The sequence below is a fragment of the Thamnophis elegans genome, chromosome 2 (genome assembly GCF_009769535.1).
Source record: "Thamnophis elegans isolate rThaEle1 chromosome 2, rThaEle1.pri, whole genome shotgun sequence".
Lineage (NCBI taxonomy): Eukaryota > Metazoa > Chordata > Lepidosauria > Squamata > Colubridae > Thamnophis > Thamnophis elegans.
Window position 1 is genome coordinate 115,494,684 of NC_045542.1, and position 21,670 is coordinate 115,516,353.

The 21,670-nt window shown below is 38.1% G+C and overlaps 1 protein-coding gene across 2 annotated transcripts; it reads left to right on the top strand.

The window, feature by feature from the left end:
- The first annotated feature begins 356 nt into the window (after window positions 1-356).
- Window positions 357-20,897, top strand: IP6K2 (inositol hexakisphosphate kinase 2). Of its 2 annotated transcripts, XM_032209972.1 has the most exons (6): window positions 357-443; window positions 13,821-14,118; window positions 16,229-16,451; window positions 17,065-17,240; window positions 18,531-18,706; window positions 20,110-20,897. In XM_032209972.1, the coding sequence occupies exons 2-6, from the start codon at window positions 13,917-13,919 to the stop codon at window positions 20,602-20,604; spliced, it is 1,272 nt and encodes a 423-aa protein (XP_032065863.1). In that variant the 5' UTR covers window positions 357-443; window positions 13,821-13,916; the 3' UTR covers window positions 20,605-20,897. The 2 variants fall into 2 exon arrangements, with proteins under 2 accessions (XP_032065863.1, XP_032065862.1); XM_032209971.1 differs by lacking the exon at window positions 357-443 and having other exon boundaries at window positions 13,641-14,118.
- Window positions 20,898-21,670: the final 773 nt, after the last annotated feature.

Here is a 21,670-nt window from a genome sequence, read left to right on the forward strand (position 1 = left end):
TAGCATCGGCAACAGCTGAAGGTCTCAATGCAAGCCCAGGTCCCCCCTCCTCCTGCTTCATTTAGGCAGCATCCTCCCGCTCCCCCCTCCGCTTGCGGTTGCTACCAGCAGCCCGCCACTCTTGAGCGGCCCCTCCCGTCCCGACTCTGCCGCCGGTCTCCCCAAGTCCTCATGTCTCCTCTCCTCTTCTAACCCTCCCCTTCCCCATCATCACGCGGCGCACGATGCCTGGCAGCCCGCCTCGGCTCCCCTAGTAACAGAGTCTGGTTAATTTCGCCTCCAATCAGCAGAGGCTGACTCTCCCTGAGCCAATGGCGACGGGCTGGGGCGGGGCTTGCCCCCTCTACCCGCGGGGGGGGAGGGCCGTCCCGTTTCGCACCGCCATTTTGGCCCGTGAGGAACAAAAGAGTTGAGGTGGCCGTTGGTTTGGAGCTGATTGGAAGGTAAATGAGGAGGCTTTATTTTTGTTTCTCTCTCTCTCTCTCTCTCTCTCCTTGGGTGCGCTCGGCGAGGAGACAAACCCGAAAGAGCCGCATCGTACCCGGTGCCCTTGATTCCTGCAATGGGCGCCAGAGCCGTAACAGAGCAACTGCCGTTCGTACATCTTAAAAATACTGTAAACTGGCAGCGGTTTGGGGCATCATTTTCACCCCCTCCCCTTTTTTTTACCTGAGGGGAGGCAGTGGAAACTAGCTCCTTCGTATCATACTTCAAGGTGTGTGTGTGGGGGGGCAGCCCATTTGATCCCGCCTTTGATCCCAATATTTGATTCCCAAGGTTGGTGAAATCCCAATATGCTAGGCGTACAAATGTTATCCTTCTCCTGCGAAAGTTTAAAGTGTGAGTGTGGGATGTTGCAATTAAGAAAGCAATTTACCTGTGTCTGCCCGGGTGCCTTTGGGACTTGAACGCCGGCTTCTTTCCAGTGGCCAGCCGGTTTTGGCTTTGCAACTCCGTTCAAATACGACGGCTCAGGAGCGGGACGCAAAGGGCACCCAAGGCATTTAGCAAACGGAGGAGATGATGTATGTATTGAAGCGAGGTGGTGGTGGTCAAAATAATGGCCAGCAAAAAAAAAAAAAAGGTATCCTCCTTTCCTAGTTTTTGAAAGTTTAGCCTTTTGGCATAGAAGGTCCAGCCGGGAGGATAAAAATCTCTGCTCTGGCGCAGCAGCAGGTCAGGAGATGATGGGTTAATTAAAACTTGCATGTGCATGATGAATTTCAAAGCTTCTGTTGTAATAGGAAATAGATGACTCATTGTTACTTGGGGAATTTTTAAAAGATGCACTTATGCCATTTTCTCTTCGCATATTCGCTTCCTCTATTGTGTTTGTTTTGAAACACTTTGAAAGTGTTTAGTACAAAGCTCCCCCCCCCAACCCGATGTGTATAACTTTAAATTGACTTCCGACTCCTAAAATAAAATGCTGAAAAATGTACTACTTTACATTTAAATAAAAACAGATCTGTCTTTTTTTGTATTAGATTGTTTGTTATACACTGCTGACATTAATGATGTTCTGTATTTCTACTTCGATCTTTTAAAACTGATGTTGCTTTTTATAGGTTCTTCTGAACTATATATTGGAGTGCTTAACATATTAAGTAATATAGGCATGTTATAAATAATAGAATCCCCTTCAGCCATGTATTTGGGATCAACTCAATATAGTTAGAACTCAATAAAATGTTCAAAATGTGCTGCGGAAGACACCTTGCTAAAAAAATCTATTCCATAGAATAGTAGTTTTGCCTGTTTCTACGTGCTTTCTGAATTCAGTTTTGATGCATAGACTAAATGCTGGATTCTTTACATTAATTTAATAACAGTGCATATGTACTCCTTTTTTCAGAACAAGCTCAAAGCAATACATAGCAGTGAAATAAACAATATAAAGGTATATATGCAATAATAAAGAAAACCACAGCCACTTTGTAAGATGTAAAAGCCTTCATATAAAAATACTTCTCATGAATAAAAAGAATGTTTGCTCTTGCTAAACTTTTAGGGTTCACCAAATACCAGTACATTACAGAATAATTGAAAGTTGAGTGCCATGCAAGATTAATATATTATTATTACTACAACCACTAAATTGGTTTTGTCAACTCAGTTCTTGTGTGATTCAGTGTGGTAATCAGTAGTGCAAAAGCAACTACCATGTATAGTTGAGGTGGAGTAGAACCAGTGAACCTAGATTCAGGAACACTCTTGGGCACAGTTCACTGACTTACAGGCAAGTAATTATCTCTCAATTAATATATGTCAAATATGCTGCCTTTCATTGAGGTTGCTTCAAGAAAAATTGGAATGTTTGAATCCTAGTGAGATAGGATATAAATCTAGTTAACAAATAATAAAATAATGAATTTAATTACAGGTTGAATAAGTAAAAATAATGTATGGGAACTGTAGTTCATTCAGGGAACTAAAGATGCGATCAGTGTAGAACCATGACAGCTTAATTTTTTGTCTTAGCTTAGTATTGGCTGTGTTTATATGATATAAAGGTAAAAACACTTGATTTGAGCTCAATTCCTTGGACAAAATGATGTCATTTTCTTGGCAATAATTCAGAAATGGTTTTCCATTGTCTTTTCCTGAGCTGTTTTTTTTCTTTCCTATATTGGGATTTTATAAAGGTCCCTATCCAAATATTATTAGATCTGTGTACCATAAAATAAACACAGTGATTGTTTTGTATTACTGTATGAAATGCAAAACATTCTATGTGGTTTAATAAAACAGCTAATGCCCTTTTACCAGAGGTGTCAAATAGAGACTGCACAATCGTCTGTTGGTTTAATCTAAAGTCTTGCAAAGAGCAGGTGGTTAAGATAGTGATGTAATGAGCAGGTACAGTATTGCTGCATTGGTATCAGTTGCAAAGAATTTATAGAACTAAAAAGGAATGTGACCATTCCACAATGTTGAGAGAATGTGATTTATTGATTTGATCTATCCAGTGGACAGAATAAAACATAAAAATCTTAAGCTAGCCATTTTTAGATAAGCTTGGAAGGTTTTGCAGCTAATACATACTTAGAACCAGAATCACAGAAATAACTAGTATTGATAAAGAGATGTGTCAAGATTTTGTGCAAATAAGATAAAGCTGTCAGATCAAGCTTTAATTGTAAACAATCTCAGTGGATCTAAATGTTCAATTCTGAGAAAGAAAGTGATAAGAATATATTTGGATATGCAATAAGTTATAATTTTATTTGCATCATAGATTCACAGATAATGCTAATCTTTGCACATAGACCTCTCAAAATAATTGGATGCAAGATATAACCCGTATCTAAGGAGAAATTGTATTTCCTGCATTATTCATCATGTTATTTTGTGGCAGTGAGCACAATTCACCATTATATATTTTCCCCAACAATCTGAGTCCTCATTTTATGGACCTCAAAAAAATGGAAGGCTGAGTCAACCTTGAGTTGGTGAGAATAGAACTGCTGGCAGTCGGCAGAATTAGTTTGCAATACTGCATTCTAACCACTGTGCCACTATGGCTCCATATATGTACAGCAAAGGGAAGGCCTTGGGATGATTGTGGCAAGCAGGTCTATAGGATATCTAAACATTGGCTGTTTAGAAGGGAAGGAAAATAATTGGTATGGGAATTATGTTAATTTGGGAAAGCAGGAAAAGCTTCTACTAAATTGTTGCTGACTTGTAGAATTTCCTGGTTGAGTCTGAGTTTAAAACAACAATTTTTCTTTTTTTAAAATAGAAACCTTACAAATTGGCAAATTTTATGACTTCATGCATATTGAACTACATACCTGACTATGAGATTTTAGTATAATGCATTGTGCAAATCCAGTCCAAGTGTTCTATTTATAGTATATTGTATATGAGTCAATTTGGTAACTGGGTTATATTCTTTATACCATTTCCACAAATAAAGTTTGCAAGTGAAAGTCTTTCCTATAAGTCTTGGATCAACATTAAATGCAAGCAGTTAAGTATTATGCAATAGGAAAATTCTTATTCTTATTGGCCAACACCAGCTATTTTCAGCCATTCACAAGGAGCCTGTTTTCAATTGGTTCTATTCTAGAAATTTACAGCAAAGTGGTAATTATTATTTTTTGTGGTGAATTGCTAACAGAAGTGGAACAAATGGGTATCAATCCTATTTTCTCCCAAGGAGGATTTTCACATGATCCTTTGAAGTTAGGTACACAATTAAGCAGTCTCCATGATGGGCCAGGTGTCATTTGAAGGTGAAATCATGAGGATATGATCTCTAAAATAGCAAGGCATTTTTATATTGCACTTAGAAGGATATGAAGAAGACCCCTTAGAATCTGCTAGATGCTGTAATAGATTGTATTGTAAGAAGGAGTGTAAGAAAAAAGAATGAATGGTTGATTCCACATATTTAAAAATATGTGTTGTATAGGTGTTTCACCTTCTTAACTAAATTCAGATTCTTTGGTAAATGAAAACCATTGGAAGAAAGTAACTAAAATGTATGATGGGATAGCTTTAGTTAATGATATCAGTATCTTCACTTTACTAATTCAACTTACCTGATAAACTTAATATTGATTGACAAGCACGGTTTATATGCTCAAATCTAAATTGCTGAAAATGGCCCTTATACAGGGTGCAGGCAAATAGAGATTCTTCACACTGTGTTTCTCTTACATCAGGATGCTGTACACCTGCTTAGTATCAGTTAAATACTGTCATTGTTGACATTTATAACTTATTTGAAATATTGAAGTCTGATTTACTTTATTAAAAATTAGCTAGTATAATGTTGACTATCCTTGCATGTAGCAGCAACTGAATGGACTACTGATTAGATGCATAGATTTGCAAATATAAAAAAGCTCCTGGTTAATGAGGTATTATTTTGAGAAGGACAGAAGCCTACACACAATCACATCATTGTTGCCTAAACTTAATATATATCTACAATAACATTGTGCATGTAGTATTGTATGTATATCTACTAATATTAACTATATGTAATTAAATCTATATGCTGCCCATCTCAATTTCCAAATGGCTTACAGTGTAATAAAAATAGAAATATAGAAATTAGAAATATAAAAAGTTAAATTGAAAAGGATAAAATTCAACCTAAAAAAATTCATGGCCTCAGAGCGGAACAGGTTGGTGCCATTTTTGTCACTGCACCAACTACCTCCATCTTACAGCTTTTCTGTTGGGTCCCCACATTAACTGGCAGAATCAGGTTTTAAGGCCCTTTCTTGAGGCCAGAAAGGATAGGAGTAGATCTCACCTCCAGGGCAAGATGTTCCAAAGACTGGCAGAAAATATTTTTCTTCTAGACTCCTCCAGGCAAACTTCCTTGTGTGATGGGGGTCTACTGTAGCCCCTTTTGCCAGAATGAGTGGGACAGGCCAGTTTCATAGGTCAAAATGATTCCTTGGATTATGCCATAAAGGGCTTTAAAGGTGATAAGCAACACCTTGAATTGGACCCGTTGGCATAACAGCTCATATAACAGGTGTTACATGTGCCATTCTAGGGACCTACAGAACTATTCATGCCACTGCATTCTGGGCCAATTGTAGCTTCCAAATATTCTTCAAGGGTAGCTCACATGTAGATCTCATGTAGATCGCGCCAATCCAGATAAGAGATGACCAGGGCATGAGTGATTAAGCGCATGGCCTTAAAATCCAGAAAATGGTGCGCAAGTTTTTTATTTTTTGTTCTCTATATATACATTTACATATTTATTCTTCTTTCTTTTTACATTCATAATTTTAATACATTTGTCATTCCATTTATAGAATTGTAATATTTTCCTGTAGATATGGCGGGAGGGGCTACTACTGGGTTTAGTCACAGCCTGATTGGTTCAAAGACTGAGGGAAATTTCTTAAAGTATCCTTCCTTCCCTATTGGCTCCCAGTTTCCTCTCAGTCTTTGGTCCAAGCGCTAGCTTTGGTCCATCACGGTATTTGATATTTGTGCTATCTATTATTAATTTGATTGATTGGATATTGTAAATCATAAATTTAGAGCTGCTGGCCGTAGAGACTTCTCTGTCTGTCTCAGAAGGAGGTAGGATTGCCCTGGTCTCCTACCTCTCGGCCTGGGGGAGCTCTGCCCAGTCCCTGAGTGCACGGGGATGACAGGCTCCTAATTGCAGCTGAAGGCAATTGAGGGCATCTGCGGGGCTAGACTCTGCTACAGCCTTGCTGTTTCGCCCTCCCGAATCTAGCCTTAGGGTGTACCACTCCTCAAGGGCTCGCCTCGCCTTCAAAACTCGCTGCAACTCGGCAAAAGCGTGCCGTGGCTTCAATAACAGCCGTGGCCAATCCTGGGAGCAATGATTGCCACTTCTACAATATGGAGCAGGCTTTCTCCCACGCCCTTCAATTGCTGATGGTAGGTGCTCCCATTGCTTCTCTCGCCAATGCTTCTACTGTAGTCTCAGGTGATATGGTGGACAAATCTAAGCCCGAGGACAAGCGTGCAGAGCTTACTTTACGTACAAATTTCACCGCTTCCACCTGGGCCATCAAATCGGCTGCTGCTGCTTCCTATTTTAATCACACCACTGTTATGTGGCTTCACCAGTTACAGGGCCGCATTCCAATTCAAGATGAGTGTCTTCATCAAGACCTCACGAAAATCATCTCGGCCACGCAGTTTTTGGCGGATGCTACATTAGACTCTATTAAGTTTGCATCCCGGGTGTTGTCCACCTTGGTAATGTCTGGACATCTGGATATTTGGGCAGTAGAACCGGTCCCGGCAGAGGAGTATGGGTTGGGTCTATACTCCAACCGGTTCGTTGTCCCGAGGAGCTCGGGGGAGATGAAGGGGAATTTTGGACCTGAAGCGTCTCAACTCTTATCTGGTTTACCAGTGCTTCAAAATGTCATCTCTCAGGTCCATACTCATGGGGATCCGGCGGGGCAACTTCATGGCATCTGTAGATTTGACGGAAGTGTATCTACACATTCCGATTCTACCGGCCCATCGCAGATTCTTCCTGTTTTCCCACAATGGGCTCCATTACCAGTATAGGGCTCTCCCAATTGGTGTGGCCTCTGCCCTGCGCATGTTCATGAAGGTCCTGGCAGCATTGGCGGCTCACCTGCGATCCCACCCAGTAAGGCTCCAATGTTACCTAGATGACGTGTTCGTCCAGGCTCAATCACGCACGCAGGCGATTCATGACCTAAAGCTGACCATTTGGATGCTACAGTCCCTGGGGTTCTCTGCCACCTTCCCCAAGAGTCACCTTTCACCCATGACGAGAATTCTCCATCTGGGTACAGTAATAGACTCTCTAGCAGGATTTGTTCGACTCTTGTCAGAGCGCCTCACAAGTCTACAAACCTTAGGACATCACGTCCACGCAAGTTGGTCAGTTTCCATCCTGACCTTGGCCTGCTTGCTGGGCAAGATGGTGTCGTGCATAGGGATAGTGCCCAGGGTCTGTCTTCATTCTCGGCTTCTCCAATGGACATTGATTCCCTATCAACACCAGCATTTGAGCAACTCCCTGTGGAGAGTCGCCTTATCACCAAGCCTCCGGCTTTCTCTACGGTGGTGGTTGTCCCTGGCTCTGCAACGTGGTTCCAACATTTGGGAGCCAAATTGTATTGCCATCCAGCAATACATCCTATTCCATCCGGAGCCCCAGTGGCTCCATCTGACTGCCTGGCACTTGAGTGGTGTCTCCTGAGGGACGCTAATCTGTCAGCCAAGGTGATTTCCACCATTGAGGCCTCTAGGTGCCTGTCGACCACACGGCTTTACAATGCAACGTGGTTGACGTTTGTTCTCTGGTGCAGGAGATTCAGTCTTTCCCCGGCCGAGGCTTCGGTTGCACAAGTCCTTGAATTCTTACAACATGGCTTAGACCAAGCTCTTTCTCATAGCACCTTACGGAGACAGGTAGCTGCACTGTCCTCCGTACTGGAGGGAGATGGCCGTTTCTCCCTATCACAAGTTCCTTTGGTCAAACGGTTCTTTAAAGGGGCAACAAACCTGTGCCCTCCTCCGGTGCATCGGTTTCCCACGTGGGACCTTTCCTTGGTACTTAGGGCTCTTACAAGACCACTGTTCGATCTGTTAAGGACAGTGCACCTCAGGTTCTTATCCCTAAAGGTGGCTTTTCTCATTGCCGTATTTCAACACGATGAATCTCAGAGTTAGGAGTGCCGCTACCACAGCCTCGTGGGCCACAAGGGCCCCACTGGAGGATATCTCTCGGGCAGCCACTTGGGCATCTCCAATGCCCTTTATCCGACACTTATCGGCTACACCGTTTCGCTTCTGCGGATGCGTCCTTTGGACGTTGGATTCTCCAACAAGTGGCGACTCCCCCTGGGAGGTCAGCATCCTGCCCTGGGACATAGCTTGGGTATATCCCAGCTGTAGCCCCTCTCGCCTATTCTACGGGGAAAAGAACATTGGTCCTTACCTGAACGTTTCTTTTATGTAGATTGGTGGGAGGGGCTACATGTAGATTGGTGAGAGGGGCCCTAGATAGTTGTTAGAGCGGGTGAGTGGTGGTCGGATGGTCTGTTGTTTTTCCTGTATTGTATTTGCAGCTCTTTCTATTCAACCTCGAGGAAACTGGGAGCCAATAGGGAAGGAAGGATACTTTAAGAAATTTCCCTCAGTCTTTGGACCAATCAGGCTGTGACTAAACCCAGCTGTAGCCCCTCCCACCAATCTACATAAAAGAAACGTTCAGGTAAGGACCAGCGTTCTTTCCATTTGGGTTGTTTTGTTTACCATCCCTCGCCTATTTTGACACCGCCTTCTTTTCTTTTCTCCCTCCCTCCCTTCTCTACTTTCTTCCTCTTTTCCCTTCCTTCTTCCCTTACCTCTCCCCTCCACCTCTCTTCCTCTTCCTTCTCTCCTTCTCCCTTCCATCTTCCTCTCCTCACTGTCTTCCTTCCCTCCTCTTCTTCTCATATCTTCTCCTCTCTTCCTTTCTCTCCCTCTCCCCCTTCTCTACTTTCTTCTTTCCTCCTCTCCTTTCCTTCCTTCTTCCCTTACCTCTCCCCTACTTCTCTCTACCTCTTCCACTTCTTACCTTCTCTGCTTCCCCCTTCCATCTTCTTTTCCTCACCTTCTCCCTTCCCTCCTTTTCCTCTCTTCCTTTCTTTTTCTATTGCTGCAGGTGTCTCTTCCAGCTCTTAATTTCTATTTTCTTGGGGTGGTATTTCCGCAAACCCAAAAATCTTTGTATATAATTTCTTTTTTTTAAAAAAAGATTTTTTAAAAAAGAATATAATAATATATTACAGCCTTCCCAAGCGAAGATGAAATAATAAGAAAGATTATGGACTGTGCCGAAATGGATAAACTAACTAAAGAAATCCGGGGATAGGAAGAATCAAAATTCTACCAGATATGGGATAAATGGTATAGGTTAATGGAGGAAAGAAACAAAAATCAATGAAAGAATATAACAAAACTCAAAAACAATAGTTATGAGTAAAATAAGAGGGTTAAGAATGGTGAAATCCAAATGAAATACAGTAGAAGGGGAAATAATATAAGGTGATGATTGCTATTATAAAAAACAGGAAGTTCCTGTTCATACTGTATTGTCTAAATGTGTACGTCTAACTTTTGTGTGTGTGCATTTTACATGTTCGTTAATAAAAATATCTCTCTCTCTCTCTCTCTCTCTCTCTCTCTCTCTATATATATATATATATATATATATATATATATATATATATATATATATATATAGATAGATATATATATAGATATATATATAGATAGATAGATATATATATAGATATATATATAGATATATATAGATATATATATATAGATATATATAGATATATATAGATAGATATAGATAGATAGATAGATAGATAGATAGATAGATAGATAGATAGATAGATAAATACAATATATATATTGTATTTGTGCTGATAAATAAATAAAGGGAGACTAGTATAGATCTATTTCAAGCTATTTAGCTCTCATCAGCTAGCCATACCCTTACTGGGAATATATATATTATTGTTATGTAGAATAGGGGTCTCCAGTCCCTGGTCCGTAGCATGCCAGAAACGGGGCCGTGCAAACAAGTGAAGCTCTTATCTGTGGGATGCAACAGCATGTGAAACCACACCCTCTCCAGTCCGCGGAATAATGCCTCCATGGAATTGGTCCCTGGTGCCACTGATCTAAAACTTGAGATCTATTTCCTTTTTCAATAATTCAATTGTTCTGAATTTATTAAAATCCTACAAAATACATGTTTTACTACTCTTAACTCTGGTTTCCCTTAAAATCTGGAGAAGATTACACAATCACTTATTTGTTCTTTCCCTCATAGACTAAGGTTAATATCAGGTCAAGCTGATCCTCTTGTACCTCCTTCATTCTCTACAAAAGAAAGAACAATACAAAAGTTACTTATTTAGTTACAGAATTTACATGACTGCCAAACTCTGGGTGGTTTATGGCAATAAGAATAGACATAATAAAACCTGTAAGAACAACCAAAAAAAGTCACAACAATGAAACTATTGCAATGCCCCATCATCAAACCTCACAGGAGAGTTTATCAATATCCTGGCCCTATCACCCAAAGTTAGAGCCAGGTTTTCAAAGCCTTCTTAAAGTAACAGCATTGAGACTAGTCAGAATAGTTAGGAAAACAAGTCAGAGATTTCCTGGAGAATCATAGCTGGCAGAGTGTCTTCCAATTCTAGTAAAAAAAGTATGTTTCATGCCTCTTTAAAAGAAGTGCATTTTGATTTTTCAAAACATACTCCATATATTTTCTTCCATTAGGCAAATGAGAGTAGATCTCAGCAACAGTATTTTATTTACTCTCCACTTTTTTTATCTCAGGCATTCTTTGCAATATTGCTATTGATTCACTTAAATTCTTGAGCAGTGCTAGACAATTTAACATTAGTGCAACAGCTCTCTTCCTATTGTTTCTGTATTTTTTAAACAAATTATATTCTTCAGCTCCTATATTCCAGTTCAGAAGAGTCATTCCAGCAAGTCTGTTTTATGCTCTTTAAGTCATATTGTCCTTATAAACATTTTTCAGTCACGAATGAGATGTAACATTTTCAAGGGCAACCTTAACATTAACTAGAATATTACAAAATATTTTGTTACAAATGTTCTGAGAAAAATGGATAATATTTTGCTTACACAGGCATAAGACAGAACTTTAATTATTTATGTGTGTTTAGATGCAGATCTGTTGAATCATGCCCTGGCTAATACATAAGAGACTTCAGGTTTGTAAATTCACAGATATCCAAATTCCCTATGGTCCTTGTTTGGTATGCTGAAAGAAAACAACTTATAATGAGCTCACAAGGGATGATTGTGAGATGAGAATAGTATGCTTTTTTATACGTGTATTCTTTTTTCTGAAGAACATGAGTTCTGGATATGATTTTGGTATTTTTACTGGGTAACATGTGCTCTCCCTCGCTGTCAATGTGTGTTTTATGGTGTTAGGGCAGAATTGTTTGAGCAATAATTTGATAACTTTTCAATGTAAATCAGTTTTTTAAAAACCAGATCTTTGCTTATTTGAAAATAGCACCCACCAGGAGCTTATGCTCCAGCTGATTAGGCATAAATAATGTCAAGTCTTCATTTTAAACTTACGTCCTAGAGACCTAATGGATAAGTCTGTTTTTTTCTTGGCATTAATATGGAAATGGTTTCCCATTACCTTCTACCAGGCTGTGTTTGATTTACCACATAGCTCTTGCATTTTAAGAATAAATTATTTGCTTTGACAGAAAAATAATAACAGTGCCACCTTCTGGACACCTTTTTGCTACAGAAATGAACTTGATGCAGTAATTGAAAACTTTTGGCTCTAGTAACCAGCTAGAAGAATAAATATTAAATATGCTTTCTGCTTAACTTTTAGATGAATGTTTTGCTACAGTAAGCATTCTTCCATTTAATTTATTTCAATAAATTTAAATAATATATTTGACATAGTAGAATTTCTAGTGTTTGGTATCATGATGATCTGCTAAGTTGACATACACAGATTTGGTTATGCAATATTGAAAGCTCCCTTCCTCACCCTCCCTATGCTTCTATGTACCCATTGATAAACAAAATAATGAATAGCTTTTGTAATCTCTTGGCATTAGTTATAGGATAGTTGCAATCCTGTGTGGACTTTTTGGGAAATGAACATAATTCTGTGAGATTTGTTTTTTACTTAATACGCTCTGTACTGTTTTACATTGTGATCTTATATTTGAGTATGTCTAAAAATAGGTTTCTGACCTAGAACACTTTGTGGTCTCTTAGAATTAAGTGAATTATTATTCATGTAATGGTCTTTAGTACCAAGTTGTTTTTAGATAGATAAATTAAAAGATAAAATTAGTAGCTTATTTTGTATAAAGCCCCTTATATTTACTGCTAAGAGACATTATCTTCTATTTTTTAAAAAGATAATATATTGAATAATACAGTGGGTGTTTCAATTTTTAGCTATACTATTTAAAATTTAAAACATTTGCTTGCATGTACATAAATTCTTGCTAGGTTAAACTTAAAATTGTCTTTTATGCTTTTTTGGACATCTTTGTTAGTGGTAAAAATATTTGTGAAACTGGATGAAGGTTTTCAGAAGTCATAAAAATGAGGAAATCTCTATTTCTTTTTCAAAATGTGACCTCGATGCATGACTTTCCCCTAAGGCTGCTTCCATAGAGTATCTTTGGAAAGGTTGAGATTGTTTTTCAACTTACTTTTGAATTTAAAGTTGATAGCTTGACTCAAGAGGTTTTAGCAAGAAAAACAAGATAATGGAGTTGGAAGGGACTTTGAGGTCCTCCAGTCCCACCCCCAGTCCAAGCAGAAGTCCTTATACTATTCCGGACAAATGACTGCCCACTATTTTCTTTAAAATCTCCAGTGATAGAGCACCCATGACTTCCATTCCACTGATTAATTGCTCTCACGCTCAGGAAATTTCTTTTTAGTTCTAGGTTGGATCTCTTTTTCCATCTGTTACTTCTTGTCCTGTGCTGTATTTTTGTCTGATGTCCACTTTGAAAAATCAAGGAATTAAAGGAAAGCTATTACAAAAAGTACTTGACTAGGTGGCCCAGTGGCTAAGATACTGAGTTTGTCGATCAGAAAGGTCGGCAGTTCAGCAGTTTGAATCCCTAGTATAGGTCTGCATGAGCAGTAGGTTGGACTAGATGACCTCCAAGGTCTCTTCCACCTCTGTTACTGTTACCTGTTATTTAAACAATATTTTTTGTTCTTTGTAAGAGTTGCTTTAGATAGACTCTAGTCAATAATTTTAAGTAGTATGTGAATGTCTTATGTGCATGTATTAGATGATAAAGGGAAAAAATAAATGGAAACTGTGGGCTACAATGCTTTTTAGCTCCTTATCTACATTGTGATATAGAGAAAAACGTAGAAAAGGGTAATACATCTCCTTTTGCCCTGTGCCTTTGTGCGATAAGAAACTTGGCTGAAAGCAAATATGAACACTGAGAGAAGTGTGAGTAACGCTCTTCCTCCTCCCCTCCTTCTGCTGACGTTCTCCCTGCTTTGCAAGAGACACACCTAGTAGCTCTCTCCTAATGTTCATTGGCTAATACTATGTAGGGCGTGGTGTACAGACTTTTGCATGACCTCACTCCTGTTTGTCTCAGTGCTCAGATCCGGTTGTCTGTTTTCAGTTTCAGCTTTTGTGCCGAGAGTTTCATTTCTGCTTTTCTGGATGCAACGAAAGAATCTTTAGCTTTGGTGTTCCAGACAAAATAGAATAAAGACACGGGGATTTCTTTTTTCTTTTTTCTTTCTAGAGACTTACTAACCTGGAATAAATACTTTCTGGAGGAACAGTTCTGTGTGAGTTGCTTTCACCACCGTCCCATTGGTCTATCTAATGTCCTACAAGGATGAGTCCGGCATTTGGAGCTATGGAAGTGGAGCATTATTCCAAAGGCGTCCTCCTGGAGCCTTTTGTTCATCAGGTTGGGGGTCACTCCTGTGTCCTCCGGTTTAATGACAAGACCATCTGTAAGCCCCTTATTCAGAGAGAACATCAGTTCTATGAGACTCTTCCTGCTGAAATGCATAAATTCACTCCTCAGTATGAAGGTATGTTGCCACCTTTAGAAGGGGGCTGGGTTTAATCCATTTACTAAAGTCCAATGTTCTTTTTGTCCTTAAAATCTCTTTTGCATAAGAGATTTTAGGAGATTTCTTTTCATATATTTTGATGTTGTCTGAGCCAGGCTGTGGAGATGCAGGGTGGAGATGCTTGCCAGTGGGTCTTTGGGCTGACTAACAGCATTAGAGTAGAACAACACTGCTGCTGATAGCCTATAAATCGCCCTTAGGCACAGGTAGGTAAGTATATTGATAACAGCTTGTAAGTGTTTTCAGTAATAATATTTTTCTTTCTTTCTGATTTTTAAGCCATATGTTTTGTTTTTTTTAAAAGCTGGTATTAAATAAACTGCAGAAGGCATGCTGCCTAGTGGAAGCTTAACAAGGATTTTCAGATGATCTCTACTGCTTACATTATGATCATGCTATATAAACAAGTTGTCATAGTAATGAAAACTAAGAATCACTGTTAAACATAGTCAGCTTGTTTTTAACCTTAAAGAAATGGAAAAAAAGTACTGTGGTCAATAGGTAGGCAAAAGGTGAAGAATTGTTGATGAGGCTGTAAAAGCTGATGGTATGTGGAAGTGGATATTCCAGTTCTTTTTACCATTGTATTAGTTGACCAAGACATTTAGTTATTCATCCTGCATGAATTTAATTAACAATAACTTGAATTTGAAATTCTGAAGTTTTGATACTGTATTCTATTTCTTCATTTAATAAACCATCTCTTTCCCAATTGTTTTATATTATTTGGACCAAAGACTAAGATAAAAATGCCTTTTAGCTGTATTTCTGTAATGGCATTCATACTTACTGAACATTTGAATGTTTTTTATTATGAACTTTCAGAATTAATAGATGAATGTGTGATTTATGATATTGACTAAATGTAATAAATTGTACTAGCAGATGTGGTTTTTCTCTTGTGGAGATGTATGGGAGGGATTAAGGGGGGAGGAGCCTTATTTGGTCGTTTCTGTTGTTTTTTCCAGGATAAAGCCAAAGGCCATTTTCTAGCTGGCTTCCCCCCTTTCCTGTAGCTCTTTCTCTCGTATGGGCAGCAGGACTGTCATTCAGAGCTTCTGCACTCCCTACCCTTGCTCCTGTAGGCCCCACAGCTGCCTGCCCTGCTCAGAAGTGCCAGCCTCTCGCCACGAACTCTAGTGATGAGCGGCAAGAATGTGCAGATTGATTGATTTCAGGATAAAGAGAGAGAACTGAGGAAAAAAAAATACCCCATTCAGCCAGTTGTTACAACTTCGGCCGTAACTTTCCTATATGGCATGGGGCTACATTCCTGTCAGAACTGTCCTCTCAAAACATAATGCAGTGCTCTAGAGACTTTGAGATGAGAGGCAAAAATGCTTTCAAGGTTCACCATGTTTTGATGTATCTTCAGTTAAATTTGTTTTGTACTTCATTTTGTTATTTCATTTATGAGATGCTACATAACTGAAACCAATAAAATATATTCCCCAGAGGAAAAATAAATCGTCGTAAATTAAACGTGGTGATTCTGAGTGGAAGCCTTTGAATTAGTTGTCTGTTGTAATGTGTGATGTTGTTCTTGTTTTGCTCTACTCTTGCAAGCTTTTCCTTTTCTCTGGAATTCCCAAAAGCCTGTGTTTTGGATGAATGCTTTTAGATTTGCTATGGAGCAAAACTTAAAGCTTTTGGTGTTTCTCTGCAGGGAATATCCCCCTGCAAGATGTAAATATGCAATGTTTTACATCTCTCCTAGAGTCAGATAAGTCAGATTTTTAAAACATAATAAAATTTTTCAATAATTGAAAATGTCTCCTGTTATTATTTGAGTCTTACTGTGCTCACAAGAAAGAGAAGAACCTTCTGTATCATTAATGTGTTGTCTTCATGATAAATTGTCTTCTCTGTGAGGTGTCACTTTGTCTAGATGTTTTGATATTTGTTACGTTGACAGATGAGTTTTGGCCTGTGGCAAGATAAAAAAACTAAGGATTTGGGGTAAGAGAAAAACCAAAGTTGCTATATTCTTAGTGTAAAATTATGTTGTGTTGTGGTGCTTTTATTTTTACTTCTATGCTTAATTGAGTATCTCATGTTTCTTCTTAAGGTGTGGTATCTGTAAGCTTTGAAGAGGATGAAGATGGAAACTTGTGTCTAATAGCCTATCCATTAAATGGAGAGCACGATAACTTGGAAAGTATAGATAATTCTGACTGTGAACCCAAAAATAAATTGCTGCGGTGGAGTAATAAAAAGACTGTTTTGCTAGAAAATGAAAAGCTAACTAAAGAATGGGTCAGGCAGCATAGAAAAGAAGAAAAAATGAAAAGGTGATTGACAAAATGTTCTGCTTCTTCATTTTTTAAAATACTCATTAAATAGTCATTTTGAAAATATTAATACTCATAATTATAAAAGATCTTCAGCAGATTCACTGCATTTAATTTGGAGCATAAATCTATGTTTTATATTTAGGAATTTTGTGCAGGATGAGAGCGTGCTAAGTACTTACTTAGAATAAGCCCAATGAAATTAGTGGAATTTTATGACAATTGATTTATGTCATAAAATATGCTTTATAATTTCTGAAGTAACAAAATGTTCTTCAACAATTTTTGCAGTATCAGATTTATACGGAGTTAAATTTGTGGGTTCTGTCACATCAATCTGATGCTCAGAAAAGAGTATATTCTCACTTAAAAGCTATAAAATATATTTTACTGTATGAACATCTGTAACATATCCATGCTTGATAAAATGCAAGCGCTCTTTGAAATAATATTAGTGAATTATTTAGATAATACCAATAGTTGTCATCATTTAAGTTATAAATATATTATGAAAAAAATGAAGCTTGGCACATTATTCAATTCACAATGCAGTTTATATTTGAAAGTATTTGATACTTGCATTTGACCACAAACATTTATTTTTATGTTTCAGTCACAAGTTGGAGGAAGAATTTGAATTGCTTAAGAAATCGGAACTATTGTATTATAGTGTTGAAAAAAAGGGGAATGTCAGTTCACAGTTTAAGCACCATAATCCTTGGAGTATGAAGTGCCATCAGCAGCAACTCCAGCAAATGAAGGAAAATGCAAAACATCGAAATCAATATAGTATCCTTTATGTGTTTTATACTATTTTGTACAAAGCCTGCAGAAAACTAGGAAATATTAAATTACTTAAAGCTGACATACAATGCTATTGAGTATTCCAGCTGTTGTAATATTTCTTAGGAGGTATCCTCTAGCAGACCCCCTTGCAAGTCAGCTGCCTTCGCCGCTATTTGTGATTAGTTTGTGTCCTCTTTTGTTTGAGGACAGGACTGATTATCATGTGGGTTTTTGCAATAAAGAAGAAGCTTTGTCAGGACATAAGGCATTCCAAGACAAGTTGTCTGTGTTTATATCAGTTCATTTTAAAATTAAGAATATGCTATAGTTCAAATCTAGATTACGAACTGCCATTTTATGATAAAAGCACACATTTCTTAAATGATGAAGTTATTTGCTATATAAAATGGACTTTACTCCATTTTATATTTTTAGGAAACAGCTTTTTCATTTCATTCTTAAACCCAGCTTATGTAAATTTATCACATCTTGATGGGAGGGTTTAGTTGAAATGACTGTACACAATATTTTAGTTGATTGTGAGTTTTTTTTTAAGATTTGAGAACAATTGTTGAACAAGATTCTGTGTTTCCTTATAACATTTTTCATTTCACTGGACATTTTTGTTCAATTTAGCAATCAAGACACTAGGCTATAAATGGTTTATGTGCAGCCAGATGAGTTTAAAATGGTAGTTCTGTAATGTAATGTAATAAACATGCTTAACGTCAGTTGAAGGCAGATATTTGAAATGTTTGTTCATTTATTAATCAAATTTAATGAGATGAGCTAGCCGCCCATCTCACCGAAGAGCTCTACTCTATGTGGTGCACAACAGTAAATCATTTCTGTCAAACCCTGTGGATTAGTTCTAAAGACAAATTACACAGAGACATGATCCCATCTTTCCCCTGGCAGAGATGGCTATCCAAACCTTCAAAACCGATTTGGAGGGAGCCAGAGGAGGAGAAAGTCCCATCAAACATGTTAGATTTCACTCATTGATAATTCCTGTCGTCCTTTAAAGCAGAGGTTCTCAGTCTTTTCTTCACAACAGACCCTCTTTAAATATCTTTTATGACCACAGACTATGGCCACGGACTCCCAAGACGTAACTCAAGATTTGAATCATAACATTTCTTTAAGCCTTCCCAGACCTCTTGTGATGACATCGCTCCCCCCCGTCCCCAGTGGTCTACGGACCAGAGGTTGAGAACTACTGGTTTACAGGATTTATTTTTATTTCAAGTGTAAACAAGTTACTAGTTATATCATTTTTCCTTAACTAAATAGAATTTATTTTACTGGAAAACCTAACCTCACGATATGAGGTGCCTTGTGTGTTGGATCTCAAGATGGGAACCCGGCAGCACGGAGATGATGCATCTGAAGAAAAGAAAGCTAATCAGATCCGGAAATGCCAGCAAAGTACTTCAGCAGTTATAGGAGTTCGTGTGTGTGGTATGCAGGTAAGTTTTAAATGGAGGAATAATGCAATTAAAAGGGACACATGAAACCAATATCTACTTATTTGTATTGTATACCGCCCGGGGTCCCTCTGTGAGACAGATGGGCAGTTTTGAAATGTGAAAAAACAAATAAAAATAAATGAACTTCAATTTTACAGTACTATTAGTTCAATAAAGGAGAATATTTGTAGCTCAGGGTAGGTGGTGCTTTCTGAGCTTGACTGTTTCCTTGCAGAAATGTCATTACCCAAATTAGATAACAGTATCAGACTAGCACTCAGCACCAAGGGCCCTCACACTTCGTTCACTACATTGTTTGTTTGAGGAACATGAACTTTTGTTACAGCTGGCATGAAATAGTTGAATGAAAGAGAGTATGAATTAATATTTCTGGACAATCTGAAAATTATTCTGCCTTGAATCCTAACTGCATAAGTAATTCAGTTATATATTTTTTTCTACACAATTTTATAATCCATCCTCTTCATAATTTTCTAGTTGATACTTTCTTCATCTTACTCAAAAAAAGCTCCAGAAGATGGCCATATGACTAATTGTGTGGATAGGCACTTAGCCCAATTTGCATGTGTACTTGAACTAGAGTTTCAAACAGCATTTTTGTTAAATAGTATAATACTTTTCAATTCATTCTCATGATTGTAGAAAGATTGTTCTTCTATATATTTTCCTGCATAGAGAGATGATGGAACTATTTCATCATCTTTCCTGAGCAGATGCAGGATTCTTCAGCTAGCTGTGTTGCAAAATACACCTTGTCCCTATTGTATGAAATTACAGTGGATAGATAGTATGATGCACGAGGTCAAGACATGAGTTATGTTTTCATCTACATGGGCTGGCTAGTCGAGCTTCACTGTAATAAAATAATAGAAATCATTGCATTCTGGTCAATTCTTTCAAACTATAGATTTCTCCTGTGTATTATTTTAGGTGTGACATAGATCACCTAATTAAAAGTATCATTTTAAATACTATTTTTCTCTTTCATAGATAGGCCACTGAGTATGCTAAGCAGTAGTATTTAAGTACCAGTAACTTTGCCAACAGAGTTAACAAGCACAGGCGTGATACTTCTATTTATGAGCTGACTTATGGAGTGACATTATGCATGCAAGGACTTGATTTTCAAAACAGCGGGCAAACATATTTATAATCCTACTTAAGTTATTTAGTTATATCTTATTTTTAAACAGTATAGATCTGAAAAAAATACTTCGCAGGGGAAGAAATGCACTGGAGAATTGATAGCAAGTGGGATAATCTCCACTTTACTTAAGCTGTGGCAGAGTACCTTGCAAATAAACCAGTTAATATTGTACCATTTTATTTCAGTGCTACCACTGTGTTTAGTGCTAACAAATCTTTTTTCTTTCTTTCTACAGGTTTATCAGCCAGATTCTGGCCACTTAATGTTTATGAATAAATATCATGGGAGAAAACTTTCAGTCCAAGGATTTAAAGAAGCACTTTACCAGTTTTTTCATAATGGCAAATATCTGCGACGAGAACTCTTTGATTCTGTTCTAAAGAAACTAACTGAATTAAAATCAGTCTTAGAGAAGCAGGAATCCTACCGCTTTTACTCCAGCTCTTTGCTGATTATTTATGATGGGAAGGAATTACAAGATGTGGTGGACTCGGACCCAGAAGACATTGAAGGTCTTTCAGAAGAATCTTCAGATGAATCGGCACGTGCATATGCCTACAAGCCTACGATTAGTTCCGTTGATGTTCGAATGATAGACTTTGCCCACACTACATGCCGGTATTACGGAGAAGATAGCGTGGTGCACGAGGGCCAAGATACGGGTTATGTTTTTGGACTTCAAAACTTAATACTTATTATTAAAGAAATAAGGGACGAAAGTAGCGAATAAACATTTAGAATGCGAAACTGTAGAAAGCACTATAATGACTCTTTGTATTCCAGAAATACTGACCACTTTCTTGTGGTAGCAGCCTATACAGTCTGTATTGGGATGACCCCATCAGAGTCAGAGCTGTTCAAAAGAGGGCATTTCCATTTAGTGGTGCTAGATTTAGCACTGATACATCTGGGTATCTTTATTATTTATTTTAACTCTCGTAAACATTCCATATTTGATTATCCAGATACCTCCGTTATTCCTCTGTGTATATGTATCAATAAAATATTTTTGTTCATTGTAAATGATGATGTCCTCTTTCTAATCTGTCAGTCATTTATTAAAATATCCTGGATGTTACTACTACGTTACACACACTAACTTTAAATTGAGGGTCCTTATAAAATAAACAGTTATTTTCAAAACACAACACTAATGTATTCTTAGTACATGGGCTGCATGGTCACAAAAAATATAGTAAAACAAATTGACTTTCCCCCCACCTCCTCAGGAAGTGGGATGTGTAATTGGGTAATACGTGGGACGTCTCACATTCTTGTTAAAATACCAAGCATGGGAATTTTGACGCAGGTAGATGTTAGAACTTGGTGTCACTTTTATCTGTGTTTCTGGAGTCTTGATCTTTCTACCTATGCCCATAGTCTTGATCTTGCTAATCATTCTAATAATTGCAAATAATTCTGCTTTTACTTCTTGGTTAATAATTTTGAAGTTTGCTTTGCCCAGCTAAGTGACACGTGACACTCTTAGCCCTCACTTGGGAACTTTTGAGTAGGTGTATTGGAAATTTAACACTACCTCTTTGCAGTGGACTTCTGCATGAAATTTACTATCCTCACCAGGTAATTCTCCAAAACTAGTCATCCTGTATCGTCTGAATTCAGGCTATGAAATTGCCCATAATGGCATACACAAGCTCAAGGTACCTTGTTGTTAGTTGGATGATAGAATGGTAGAGGACAGGAAGGCCTGGAGGAATATTGTCCATGGGGTTGCGAAGTCAAGTCGCGATCCCATGGACAATATTCCTCCAGGCCTTCCTGTCCTCTACCATCCT

Coding starts and splice junctions, on each gene's coding strand:
- IP6K2 (XM_032209972.1), top strand. CDS start 13,917: ATGAGTCCGGCATTTGGAGCTATGGAAGTGGAGCATTATTCCAAAGGC. Junction 14,119..16,228: donor ATTCACTCCTCAGTATGAAG/GTATGTTGCCAC, acceptor TTTCTTCTTAAG/GTGTGGTATCTGTAAGCTTT. Junction 18,707..20,109: donor TTCGTGTGTGTGGTATGCAG/GTAAGTTTTAAA, acceptor TTCTTTCTACAG/GTTTATCAGCCAGATTCTGG.